General features: G+C 48.8%; 1 protein-coding gene across 1 annotated transcript; it reads left to right on the top strand.

The window, feature by feature from the left end:
• Positions 1-8087: 8087 nt before the first annotated feature.
• Positions 8088-9985, top strand: LOC141731922 (olfactory receptor 14A16-like). Its single transcript, XM_074559208.1, has 2 exons — positions 8088-8220; positions 9027-9985. The coding sequence occupies exon 2, from the start codon at positions 9050-9052 to the stop codon at positions 9983-9985; it is 936 nt and encodes a 311-aa protein (XP_074415309.1). The 5' UTR covers positions 8088-8220; positions 9027-9049.
• The last annotated feature ends 4392 nt before the right edge of the window (positions 9986-14377 follow it).

Below are 14377 nucleotides of genomic sequence, written 5' to 3' on the forward strand. Positions count from 1 at the left end.
TGGCGGATGGAGAGGCAAAGAAAGCAGCAAAGGGTGAGGTACAGATTTTCCTCGAAGGTAAGCCATAATACAATAATACTAATCAAAAGAGACGTACAACTGCAAGGGGTGGGCTACCATTGAAAGAGAGCTAGTAATCCCTTCCCATTTTCGTGGTTACTAGTGAAGGAAGGGCACTAGAAAACACACTGGGGCCTAACTACTTAAAGCCTTTTGTAGAGTGTGGCTCCTTTCTAGAAATGACCAAGGCTGCTAGTGATACAGAGTGCATTGAAATGAAGTGTTGACTTTGAAGTAGTAATTCCCACAGGCTTTCTAGAACACACATCTGATTGAAACAATCGTTGTATCGTTGTCAGGAATTTATATACCACTATCACTCAGGTAAGCCAATAATGTGGTCCTTGCCTCCAGACTAACCTCAAAATACCCGCCCCGGGCCAAAACTCGATCAGACTGGGAGAGGCCATGGGCCTGTACAGCAGCGGCAAATCAACTTTTCAGAACTCCCAAGGAAAGGGGGGGTATCAGTATTTACTGGTATTAATAGATACATTTTCAGGGTGGCCAGAAACATTCCCCACCAGAGCTGTCAAAGCTCAAGAGGTGACCAGATCATTTTTACAAGAAATAATTTTTACAAGAAATAACTTCAGAGTTCCAGCCACAATATCCTCAGATAAAGAATCACCTTTTATTTCCAAAATAGTGCAACAGATTAGAAGCCATCTGGGCATAGATTAGGAACTTCACACCCCATACCGCCCCCAATCAAGTGGCCAGGGGGAGAGAATGAATCATTTGATTAAGCAGCAAATCATAAGACTGGGGCAAGAAGCTCTTCCACTAGCACTATTGCAAATTCAAACTAAACTGAATCCTTTTGGAATGCCTTATAGAAGACCATATAGAATACAAGGGTAATGTCCAGAATGTCCACTTACATGGTGGCATTAAGCAAACGGCTCAGAGAAATTGAGAAACATGTGGCTGGAACTCGGAGCAGGGAGTTAGATAGCCTGGGGTTGATGTATATGTTAAGTCTCTTACAGAGAAGACTTCGGAACCACAGTGGGAGAGACCACTGCAAGTACCTCTCACCACCTTCACTGCAATCAAAATCAAGGAGCAGAATGCCTGGATCCATCACTCTCGGGTGAAGAAGGCCCAGAAGCCCCTTCAGGAGTGACACTAGGAGACAATGAACTGAGACTAAAACTTATTCGGGCAAAATGAGTATATTGCGGTCGGGAGTAGCTCATACTTTAGTGTACAGAATTGTTTTGTATGGAATTATAACTGAAGTTTTAGAACTAGAGAGTACCTCTACCCAAAACAATGCTGAATGGCCTTGGTCCCTGGCATTTAATCAGTATACTGGATGGGAAAACCTTCTGAGATAAAAGATTTAAACATATCTACTGTAGTAATCCACGAGAATCAGGTATGTGAGGAGTAAGGATAGGAAGAACGGGAACTGTGAACACTTCAAGGAATCTGAGGAGAAGAAATCAAAGTAAAGTGCTTAGTCATCAATAGGATGGCTTATGAGAGACCAGATGTAATTAGTGTCTGAACCTCCCCTGGTGTATATGAACACCAGGAAGTCTGTGATAACCTAAGTGAATCAGACTGTTGGTGTAATTTCACCCTGATACAGCCTGTAGAAGTGACCTGCCTTTGAGCTAGAGTTACTGTCAGACTTTCATTTGAATTCAAAGTGGACACTGCACTTTTTACCACAGCAGGGCCTTATACACCCCATACTAGTTCAGACTCTACCCAAACTCCAAACTTGAACCTAACGTAGTAAAGAATGTGACTGAACAACAGCTATTATTCAATCCAGAATGGTCTCTCAAACGTGTGGATAATGCAAATTAACATCTCGAAAATCCAACCAGCCTGCTCCTCCTTCCTAAAAACTTCCTTTGAGGGCTGGACAACATGGTCACAAAAACAGGCATATCTCAGGAGCAGAACAAGAAAGGAAGGAGCCAGCTCTCCTGGTGCCTAGAACCAGGAACACCAAGAAATCAGTTTCCTTAGGTCATTTTCCAAGCTGGTTGGCTGAACCCCCAGGCAATGGCTGGTAAAGGGTGCTGAACTGCAGGTGGTAAATTAACCCAAGCAAGGAAGGTGATTTTCTTTATTTATAGCTGTCCCTTTTCCTACTGAGATTTGGATCAGTGATTGTCCCAGTCTGAGGCAGTTGGATTCTGCTTAAAAGAAGTAGAGAGAGAGACCCTCTCAGAGCTCAGCAGCAGGCTGTAGGATTTTGAGCATCACTTTTGTGCTGAGTGTTTCAAGTAGCAGAAACCTGATCCCAGTTTGTTCTGAGGCACTGCAATGAATTTAGGCTTTTCTCTCAAGATTTCCCCTCCATTATCTTCTGCCCTGAACACAGTCCACAGCTTGATCTTAGCTAGGGGCAAGGTGGGTGAGGTTTTGTAGACCAGGAGAGACATTCCTGCTTGCCACACATCTGAGAAATCAGGTGCTTTGGAGGGAGAGGGAGAGGTTAGATTCCCTGAGGTCTCTACATTTCAGAACAAACATCTGCCTCAAGTATGACCTAAACCTCTGTCAGATACACTTGTGAAGTGTGTCTGAATTTGCAGTGTGAGCCCAGCACATCCCTCTGGCAGGGAGGGATGATCATGGACAGAAAGCAGTTCCTGTTCCCCATAACAAACATCTAACTGGCATATTAGGGACAAGATCAGGAGTTTTAAATTGAATTGATTCAGAAATACTGATGAATAAACTGGCTGCTGCAGCAGGTAGCCTAACAAAATTGAAGCAGCCTTTATAGTAATCTCTATTGGCATTAGGAACTAGCCAGTGACAGATTTCAAAAGTACTGCCAAAGTAAAGAAGTATGAAGAGGCCGGGGACCAAGACCACAAATTGATAGTAGAAGCACTTAGTATAGTTCAAGATAATGTGTCTTTAGCTTTCAGTTGTATACAGGCACAGTTATGGATACAAGCAACAGCAGCTCTGATCATATAGGAAAGGGGTGAAGGTAATTTTCCAGCTGAAATTCGGAAAATTGAGTGGGATAATGCAATTGATTTTGAAAGGAAGTTTCAATCCTGGTGGACTATGGTGAATTTCACCTATGATCCTGTTTCTAATGTGGCTGTGGCCACTGCCTTTGTGCTTACCATACGTAATGCAACTGTTTATGTTATCCATCCCATCATTGCCCTAAGATTAAACCATGAAGAAACAATACTCTATCCTTCAGAACATAGAATGTGGGCACGAAAAGATGAATGAAAAGTGGCAGACAGTAAACTTAGAATCCTGCATTACTAGAGAACAAATGAGATTCATTTGTGAAAGCAATACTGCTAATGCCCAGGATGTGTTTGGACACTGAACAGGGTATTTGCCACTTTTAAATTCATCCGGTCACTGACCAGAAAACTGTGCTCGTATATACTGGAAAAGGGCGTATGTTTGAGAACTGCTTATGCTGCTGTACAAATTGATAGCAATGATGTTATTCTGTCTAGTGGAAACCATTCTAATCTCTGTATTTGTAATTTTGTTAAGATTATTGGGTGTGATTTTTGGTATTTGGTACCAGTAACATCCCACCAGCTGATTACAGCCAATTACACAGTGTATCACAGACTACCACCTACCCCTATTGGGGCGAACCTTACATTGGTAAAGCAATTAATTAAGCACCAAGACCTATTAGAAGTCTTGAAAGGAATCCAAGAAAGTGGAAAGAAAACCTTAATTACTGTCCAACATGATACAAAGGAGATAACCAGAGTTCTACAAAGAATAAAATAAAATATGGATCATCACTGGTGAGATGTGATCTTTGGGTGGTCACCAACTGCAAATGGAATCTTTAATGTTGTGCCACCCTATTCTAGTTTTACTAATATTAGTTGGGATAAGCTTAGGATTATCTATTACATTGTTAATTTGGAACTGGAGAATACTACAACGAATGGCTGTACTAACCTCTTTATCAAACGTACATAGTGAAGCATTAAAAGACACTTATTGTCATGAGAGTTTTCATTAAGTAAAAGAATTTACTTATTTCCTAGGAAAGGGGGGAATGAGACAGAGTAGGGATCCGTCCTGAATTAGGTGAAGTGTCTGACAACGGTGAAAAGTCAAACAGCCAAAGCTGAAGGAAAATTCGCATGCCGAGACAACAAAGAGACAGAGAAAGAAAAACAGAAAAGACCACGAGGTCAATTTGCCCCGACCTAGAAATTCCTTTGATAAAGAAGAACTGGTGCTAAGTGTCATGCAAGATGAATATGTATGAACTTATTGTGAAACTGTATGCATATGCATTTGGAAGGGGGATAAAAGGAGGTCTGAAATCTTCAGGGGTACGCATGCCCTTTTGGGGAGGCTTGCGTCCGGCGCGCGTCGTAATAAAAGCATACCGAGCTTTACAACTTTTACAAAGTTGTGAGGTTTCTTCTTTTCTCCGCAAAACAGTGGGGCTAATGGACCCTTGTGACTCTGATGGGACTGATGAAACCAAGAAGCAATTGTGACATTGCCAGACCTCATGGAATCAAGGGGACCATTGTGACAGTGTTAGGACCCATGAAGTCAATGAAACATGGAACAGGTCTGCCTGGTTTGGACTCCTGGGGGCTGTCTGACAGGTCCCACTGAATTTGACATGTCAAGGGCCCTTCTCATCTGACCATGAAACACTGGGGCTCTGAGCTTTTATTCCTATGGGAAAGAAGTGTCTTTCTTGTCTAGGCACCCATGGCCAAAACTGGGATTCTGCATCTAAATTTTTCTATATCCAAGGGTTACTCCCAGACAAAATCTGCCCATACTAGTCAAGTCTGGGTAGCCTTGGCCTCTGGTGACTGCCTCTCATCTGCTCCTGCGCCACTAGGGCTTGGTTGTTTCCTTCCTATGGAGACCATTGTGACACAGTGGAAGATTTGAAACCAGTGGGCCATGGTAACACTGCAGGCCTTTGTGGAACCTGTTATACTTTAGGAACTTGTGGAACCAAGGGGAACTTTGTGACCCTGCAGAGTACCATGGATCAAAGGGGCCACTGTGACACTGTGGGGCCTCGTGGAACCAAGGACAAATTGTGGCCCTGTTGGGCAGCATGGTCCCAAAGGGCAAGTGTGAAGAAGCAGGGCTTTGTGGAACCATGAGGCCATTGTTGCATTTCAGGGCCTCGTGGAGCCAAAGGGTCATTGTGATCGTGAGGGGCACCATGGATCCATGGAGATCATTGTGACTCTGGAGGCCCTCATGGAAGGAAGGGGCCATTGTGACACTATGGAAACTTAAGGAACCAAAAGACTCATTGTTGCACTACTTGCTTCCAAGTAGTGGAACCTAGGGGCCATTGGACACAGCAAGGCTTCATGGAACCAATAGACCGTTATGTCACTGTCGGGCCTTGTGGAACCATGGAGACCAATAAGATCCTAAAGGATTTGTGTTGTCAAGGGGCCATGACACCTGAAGGCCTCATGGAAGCAAGAGAACCATTGTGGCACTGCAAGACCTCATGGAAGCAAGGAGCCATTGTGACACTGCAGGGCCCTGTGGAACCAAAGGAACATGAAATAGGTGTAGCTGCCATGGCCTCCCAGCGGTCACCTGACAAGTCTGGCTGACCATGGAATGTGGAAGGCCACTTCCATCTGCCCCTGAAACACTGGGGCTCTGGGGTCTTCTTTTCATGGAAAAGAAATATCCATTTTTTCCAGGAATCCATGGCCAAAATTAGGATTCCACCTCCAAATTTTTATGTAATAAAAGATTGCTCGCAGACAAAAGTTGCCAGGACAGACAAGTCTGGCTGATCTTTAACTCCTAAATGGTAGCACTCACCTATTTTCCAAACACTGGAAAGGGATCTGTGCATTTGTGTTCATGAAAAAACTCCATCTCTCTTCTCCAGGCACAAATGTTTTAAATTAGGACACTGCATTCATAATTTCAAATGTCCAAGAGTTGCTCCATCCAAACCTTCCAGGACAGACAGGTCAGGCTTGCCTTGCCTCTGGTGGTTGCTGTTCATCAATCTTTGTGGCCCCTGTATGTTATGAAAGAAGGGGGCAGAATCCCAGGTATCAGCCATTGGTTTACAAGGAAATCAAGGATCTATGTAGGGCAGTAAAAGACCGAAGGAAGGACTTACTTGTTTTAATGGCATAATGAGGGCCATGTTTACAGCACATGTCTTAACTTCATATGATTTAAAATGTATTATGACCATGTTGGTGTCACCTACAGAACACACCCTGTGGGAAGGGGGATGGAAGTGTTTACTAAATCAATTAATAGCAGACTATGCTATTGATGAGGCAAGGGTGGAATTGACAATCAACCATTTAACTGCAGAAAGACAACACAGCCTACCAGATGATCAAGCAGCAGGCATCCCAAGAGAAGTATTGGATGATACCAAAGAGATGGCTTTGCAATCTTTAATCCAGGTATCAGATGGTAGCACCCCCAATTTGGACTACCTGGCGTGGCCGCAGCTAAAGCTTTAGGACAATTCGACCATCTTGGGTGCCTGTTAAGTATGCAAACCAATGCTACCTCACTCACATTGAGTGGCCTGCTCTCAGACATAGAGACCATCAGACAGGCCACCTTGCAGAACAGTGTTAGATTTTTTAATCTGGGCACATGGGCATGGCAGTTTAGACTCTGAGGGCATGTGTTGCATGAACCTTTCCAGCCACAGCCAGTCAATTCACAAGAGCATTCAGGTACTGAAGGAATAAAGCTTCAAGAAGCTTCACATGGAAAAAAAGACTGGTTTAAAAAACACTTCCAATCCTAGGAATTAGAGGGTTGAATGATGTCTAGGTAAAATGGGGTCTTAGTTGTTGTTGTATTTTTAATTGTCCCATGTTTGTTTGGATGCTCTTAGAAAGTCTTACAAATTCTTTCAGTTCCATCGTTGTTGTAAAACAGAAAGGGGGAAGCTACTCAACACAGGATTGTCATGGACTCCTTAGAGGACAGAGGTGGAGGCCAGGATGGCACAAAAACCTCTCAGAGACTCAGTCTGGGAAGGAAAATTCTTTAAAGTACCTAAAAGTATTCTGAAATCCATAAAGTACCTTAAAAACCTTGAGTATCTCAAGGCATTAATGAGCCCCACTGAGTGTCAGTACAAAGCTCTCAAGGGACTCGTTAAAGCAAATAATTGGGGCCATGATTGCACAAACCTCTCACAGAGTCTGTACCAAAAGGGAAATACCAAGTACCTTAAAAAAACTGAAGTACCTTGAAGCATTAATGAGCCCCACTGAGTGTTGTTACTGATAAAGCCTCTCCAGGGGCTCATTACAGCAGATAATTGGAGGCCATGATTGAACAAACCTCTCAGAGACTCCAAGGCAAAAGCAAAACCCAAAGTCCTTTGAAAAACCTGCAGTCTCTGGGAGCATGAAGGAGCCCCCAGGGCCATTCCTGAGCAAGGCTCCCCAGGGACTCCTTCCAGCAGATCCTTGAGGCCACTGGGATGTGGGCTAGGGGGGGATGCTGAGGGCAGGACAAGGGGCTGACAGTGCCCAGCCTGGCTGGGGCTATGCCAGGAGGCCCCAGTGGCTCAGGACAAGGTGTCTCCTCACAGCCCTTGGTGGCACAGACCCTGCTGTGCCCCAGGACACCAAGACTTGGCTTCTCTTTGTCCCCACCTGTCATCACTGCCTGCAGTTCTCTGCTCTGCCTGGGGCCTGGGGACACTTTCTCAGCTGCGTCCCTCAGTGGGACCCATTAAAACTTCAAGAAAGTTTGGAGTTGGATTCTGACTTGGAGTTCTGGAGAGGTTTCTTCAGCTCCCTCTCAGGGACTGATGTTCAGGCCCTGAGCACAAAGCCCCAGAGGCTCATTAAAGTCCTTGTGCTGTGTCTGTGCTGCTGAGCTGGGCTGGGCTCCTGGCACAGAGGCAGCTCCTGGTAACCAAGAAGAGCTTCAAAAGCACATTTCTCTTGATGAGCAGCTTTTCTCCACCTCAGCAGGGCTGGGGCACTGCCTGCAGCCACCTCGGGCACAGCAGAGAGGCACAGAGAGCTTCAATCAGTCAGGGCTGGGAAGGGGCTGAGAAGTGCCTGGGGCAGAATCACTGCCAGCCCTTGGCACAGGAACCTCTGGCTGCAGGACAATGCAGCTGCAGCTCCAGGAGCCATCTCCTAAAGCTGGAACATCCCAGTGCCTACAGACTCTGTGAGTACATTCTCTGATTTTCTCTTGTGCAGAGCAGCCAGGGGTGCCCAGGGCTGTCGTGCAGAGCAGGGTCCTACAGCCCAGGGCGCTGTGCTGGGGTAGGGACTCTGCTGCCTGCCAGGGACAGCTCTCAGCCAGCCCTGGCAGCTGCTCCCAGCACTGGCGGACAAGATCTGGGTGGGAGGAGACAGCTGGTAAGGCTTGGAAATGTTCTCCTTTTGTGGTGAGGATTCTGCATTGTTCAGGACTGCTCCCAGCATGGCATTTAGCTGCAGAACATTTCCAAGTAGATTATACAGGGAGCACAGGAAGGCAGGGACTGCATGAAAGGGGTAATACTCCTTTTTTATTTGATTGCTCTGGGCTGCCTGGATGGGAAATTGCACATAGATATCCATCTCTCATTTCAGGCTGAGGAAAATAATTTTCTCTCAGATCTGAATGCAACAATCAGTGACATAAATCAGCACAGGAATCACGGCTCTTAGAGAGAGCATCAGTGTCACTTTTCCAGCCTCCTCAGGGTTGCTCTGACGTTGCCATCAGAGCCTGCAGAGCCAGAGCTGCCCCTGGGCAGTGCCAGAGCTGGGAGGGGTCTGCAGGGCAGAGCTGTGCCCCCAGGGCTGGGCTGGGCTCTGGCAGCACTGGCAGGGCCCAGCCCTGGGCACTGGGAAGCAGCTGCTGGCAGGGACAGCTCCAGGCAGCAGAGCCCTGGGCAGGCAGAGACAGGTACGTGCCCCCAGGCTGTGCTGGGATATTTAAAGTCCTCTCCAAACCCAACTATTCCATGATTTCTGTTTTTCCAGATCTGCGTTCCAAGGAAGTGCAAATGTCCAACAGCAGCTCCATCAGGCACTTCCTCCTGCTGGCATTGGCAGACACGCGGCAGCTGCAGCTCCTGCACTTCTGCCTCTTGCTGGGCATCTCCCTGGCTGCCCTCCTGGGCAACGGCCTCATCATCAGCGCCGTAGCCTGCAGCCACCACCTGCACACGCCCATGTTCTTCTTCCTGCTCAACCTGGCCCTCAGTGACCTGGGCTCCATCTGCACCACTGTCCCCAAAGCCATGCACAATTCCCTCTGGGACACCAGCACCATCTCCTACACTGGATGTGCTGCACAGCTCTTTTTCTTTATGTTCTTCATCTCAGCAGAGTTTTCCCTCCTGACTGTCATGTGCTACGACCGCTATGTGTCCATCTGCAAACCCCTGCACTACGGGACCCTCCTGGGCAGCAGAGCTTGTGCCCACATGGCAGCAGCTGCCTGGGCCAGTGGCTTTCTCAATGCTCTGCTGCACACAGCCAATACATTTTCCCTGTCCCTGTGCCAGGGCAATGTCCTGGGCCAGTTCTTCTGTGAAATCCCACAGATCCTCAAGCTCTCCTGCTCACACTCCAACTTCCTCAGGGAACTTGGGCTCATTGCTGTCAGTGCCTGTTTAGGTTTTGGTTGTTTTGTGTTCATTGTTTTCTCCTATGTGCAGATCTTCAGGGCTGTGCTGAGGATCCCCTCTGAGCAGGGACGGCACAAAGCCTTTTCCACCTGCCTCCCTCACTTGTCCGTTGTCTCTCTGTTTGTCAGTACTGGCATATTTACCTACTTGAAGCCCCCCTCCATCTCCTCCCCATCCCTGGATCTGGCCCTATCAATTCTGTACTCAGTGGTGCCACCAGCCCTGAACCCCCTCATCTACAGCCTGAGGAACCCGGAGCTCAAGGCTGCAGTGTGGAGACTGATGACTGGATGGTATCAGAAACATTAAACTGCTGGAAAATTTCTGCAAATGACTTTTAATAAAACTCATCCTTGATACTTCTTGTTGGTTTGGTTGTGGAGTATTTTATCCCTTATTTTGGTTTTTCATATTATCTACAGAGAAATGTCATTGTTTGTACAATTTCTCATTTTGTTTCTCTCCACATTCCCTGTGGCCACAAAGTGTGTCAACAAGGGGCTGTGCTCTCAGTGACTTCAAGGAAATGAAGGATCTCCCAGCAGAGTTTTCTGCAGAGATGCCCTTTTGTTCCCTTCTCAGGAGCTGCAGCAGCAATGTCTGTGTGCAGAGCTGCGGGCAGATCAGTGCTGACACAGCAGCTGTGCCCAGCAGCAGCAGCACTTGGTGTTGCCAGTGATGCTGCCGTGGCCCTGCCCCGCTGCCCTGGTGGCCCTGGTGTTGCTGCAGGGCCTGAGTGCTCTCGGGGCCGGGCACAGCCCTGGGGGTGGCAGTGCCGGGGCTGCAGCAGGGACAGGCCATGGGCACTGCTGGGGCAGCGCTGACGCCTCAGCCCAGGCCCTGGGGGCTCCAGGCTCCTTGCCCAGGCTCTCTCAAGAACACGCCCAGGCCAATGCTCAGCACAGAAAAGCCCCGTGAGCAGCCCCAGGCTGGCCGTGGGCAAGCTGGGGGCAAACAGCATGGCTGGGGCTCTGCAAGGGCCCTGGGGCAGACGGGAAGGAGCAGCAGAACAGGGGCTGATCCATCCCCAGTGCGCTGCACAGCCCAGGGCAGCATCCCAGAGCGTCCTCATGGAGCTGTCAACAACATCCCCCCTCTGCAGCCCTGGCCTCTCCCCCAGCTCACACAGGTTCCCCATCCTTGCAGGCACAGACACGGCAGCACTGGCTCAGCAGCCCCTGTTTGCATTGCACACAGCAGGGGGAGCACGCCCATGCTGTTGGTGTGGGGACATGAAGCTGAAGGAGCACAAATGCCATCAGCCCCTGGGGCCAGCAAGGGCTGGGGGACAGCAGGGAAACCACTCAGCTTTGTCGTGGCCTCTGCAGTCAGCCAGAAAGTTTGTTCCCATCAGCTGGGAGGTTTCTGTCCCACTGCAGACGCTGTTGCTCAGAGCCAGGGCTGCCTGGCAGCCACCCCAAACTGCCCTCAGCATTTCCTTTGTGCCACCTTTGCTTTCTTTACTCTTTCCCTGATATAAATTTCTTGCTCTCGCGCACCCCTGTTCATTCCCCTGCAAACAACCCATCCCTGTTTGCCCTTTCCTCTCTGGCCCCACTCCCCATTGCAGATCTTATTTGGCACCATGGGAACGTCCCAAGGGGAGCCAGATCATCCTACAAGTGCTGCAGAAATTGTCTGCAGGCTCCTGCAGTGCCTCCTGCTGCTCCCTTGCCAGAGGCACCCCAGGCCAGGGGGGCACATCTGGGCTGCTGTGTCTGGCTCTGGGGCTCCCTGTTCTGGGCAGTGAGGAGGAGCTGCAGAGGCTCTGCAGGACTGACAGGATGGGCTTTGGGGCTGCCAGGAGAAGCTGAGGGACCTGGGCTGCTGGAGCTTCTGAAGGGGAGGCCCAGGGCTCCTCCTGCAACTGCTCCAAGGGTGCTTTCAGAGAATCCCAGAATCAGCAAGGTTGGAAAAACCTTGGAGATCATCAAGTCCAACCTGTGTCCTGACACTGCCTTGACTCCCTTGAGCCTCCTCTTCTCCAGGATAAACAACCCCAGCTACCTTAGCCACTCCTCACAGGACTTGTGTTCTAGACCCCTCACCAGCCTTGTTGCCCATCTCTGGACACGCTCCAGCCCTTCCATGTCCTTCCTAAATTGGGGGCCAAGAACTGGATACAGCACTCGAGGTGCTGAGCACAGGGGAAGAATCACTGCTCTGCTCCTGCTGGCCACACCATTCCTGATCCATAGGAGTGCCAGGGGTTGGATGAGGGAAATGGTGGGGAGGGGGTGGGTACAGAGTGTGATTGATTGTCAGCCATGAAGTGTCTTGATCTTCATACCTACTCAGGCTTTAGTAGAAGGTTCTCTGGGTCAATATCAATTGGACATTGCTGATATCAATCCTTATACAAAAATAGAAAGCAGGAAAAAACAGTTCACTTTGCATTGTTTCCAATACAATATATTAACTTTGAATTAACTTCTAAAGTCTGTCTAACTGACCACAGAAGATTTGAAAACTTAATTTTTTCTCAAGGGCTTGTCTTGTTCAGGTGTTTTGAACAAATGTTTTGTGATTTTCTCACTAAATTCCTGAAATAAAGAGCTCAAGACAGAAGAGGCCTCTGGAAGAGTAAAATTCATCAGCAACCTCCAAGTGGCTGAGGATCCATTTCCATCAGAGCAGCAATGAAGAGAAATGGGCACAGCTTTGTGGCTGCCCCTGCTTTGGCATGGGCCCTGGGCCTGGAGCGGGAGCAGCTCTTGAGGGCTCTTGTGCTGCCCTGGTCAGATGGGATGGCAGCAGGGGCTGCAGAGATCTCAGCACCTCAGCCCAAGGGGAGCCAGGGAGCCTCCTTTGGCCTTGGCCAAGCACCTTCCCCTATGACTGGGGCTGAGTCCTGTGGCAGCTGCAGCTGCTGCTGTGCCCTTGCCAGGGGCTGAGGCCATGGGGCAGGGCCCAGAGCAGCCTGGCCTGAGCAGAGCTGTGGGGCCAGAGCTGGCTGGGCTGGGCTGGGGAGAGGCCCTTGGTGCTGCCCAGAGCTCAGGGCAGCTGGCAGAGCTTGCAGGGAGCTGGGCTGGGCTCAGAGAGCCTGGCCCAGAAACCATCAGTGTCCATCTCAGCCTGGCTGAGCGTGCAGGGGCAGGACTCAGGCCAGGCCTTGTGGGGCAGGGCCAGCGCCTGTGCAAGGCATTGCAAACAGGCAAGTGGCCCAGAGAGGAGGCTGCTCTGGGCCCACCCAACTGATTGGTTTCATGCTGTGAGCTGCAGGAAGTTGCCCAATCATTCTGAAGTTAAAATAAATATATCATTAATCATAATTTTAATTATGTTTATATCTATGACAGAATTATCGTATGTCTTTGTCTAAAACTGTTCCTGTACAGAAATCCCTGGGGGATGGTGGACATGTCAGATGCTGCTGGGACATCACAGTGAGCTGAGGGAAGAGCTGTGATGGTTATTAAACTGTTCAAATGTTCAACTTGTGTTTGTTGGCAAGAAACCTTTCTGTGCCTCTGAGTGTCACCAGGCCCTGAGCCCAAAGGACACAAACCTGATGAGTTGTGGTTCCCACTGCAGTGGCTGCACTTGGACCTTGGCTCTGCACAGGAGAGCTCTTCACTCCCTTTCTCCCTTTTCCTCCCACTGGGCATGGAGGGAGCTCCTGACTTCAGCCTGTGATTCACGTATGCAAAGAGCAAATCTGGGCAGAATCAGGGCAGGGAGAGTTCAGGGGACCTTGAGATCTGTGCTGGGCACAGAAGGTGTTTGCCATTTCTGTGGGACTGTCTTCTGTAGAAAGTGGATTTAATATGCAACAGAGGAATGACTTTTGCATTTGATGGAGCTGTGCCTTCCTTTGGCTTTGTTGGCTGACAAGAAATGAACATTCCTCTGTGTCTTGGGCAGCTCCTTCTCCCAGGAAAGCAGGTGGGAGTTGGAGCCAAGGAGCTGAAAGCTTCAGGTGCAGCCTGGTCTGGAGGGAGCTCAGATCTGCACAAGGCTGCTCTGAGTGCCAGGGCTTGGATGGGAGAAATGGTGGGGTGAGTGTAGGGACAGAGTCTGACTGATTGTCAGCCATGAAGGGTCTTGGTTTTCATATCTATTCCAACTGCATGAGGAGGTACTTGGATTCAGTGACAATAGGAGACTGCATATATCAATTTATGAACAGGAAAACAAAACTAAACAAGACCTAAAAAATCTATTCTCGCTATCTTTTTAAATATCATGTATTCACTTTGAATACACTGCTGAGATTTACTTAACCACAAAACATTTGGAAATTAAATCAAATTATTCCCAGAGGCTTGGCTTGTTCAGGTGTTCACAATGTTAATGAGCCCTGGCACACTGAATTCCTGAACTGAAGAGCTGAAGGCTAAACAAGCCTCTGCAGCAGGAAAATTCAGCAGCAGCCTTCAAGTTGCTGAGGATGTCAACAGCCCCCACTGAGGCCATCCCTGCCCAGAGACCGTGGGGGAATGGGCAGACAAGGAGAGCGTCCCTGGGGCTGGGGCAGCACAACTCAGAGGCAGCAGCGGCTCCATCTGGGCAATGGAGTGTGGAATGTGGCTGGGCAAACCCTGCGTGGACTGGGCCAAGCAGGACACACAAGCCCTGACCCCCATTCCGCAAACAAGTCTCTCAAGGAGACATTTAAAAGGAATTTGAGTTGTTTGTGTCCTCTGAGCTGGACTCCCTGGAGAAATACTAACAAGAGATTCTCAGGAGCTCAAAACAGCA

The sequence above is a fragment of the Zonotrichia albicollis genome, chromosome 26, assembly GCF_047830755.1.
Source record: "Zonotrichia albicollis isolate bZonAlb1 chromosome 26, bZonAlb1.hap1, whole genome shotgun sequence".
NCBI lineage: Eukaryota > Metazoa > Chordata > Aves > Passeriformes > Passerellidae > Zonotrichia > Zonotrichia albicollis.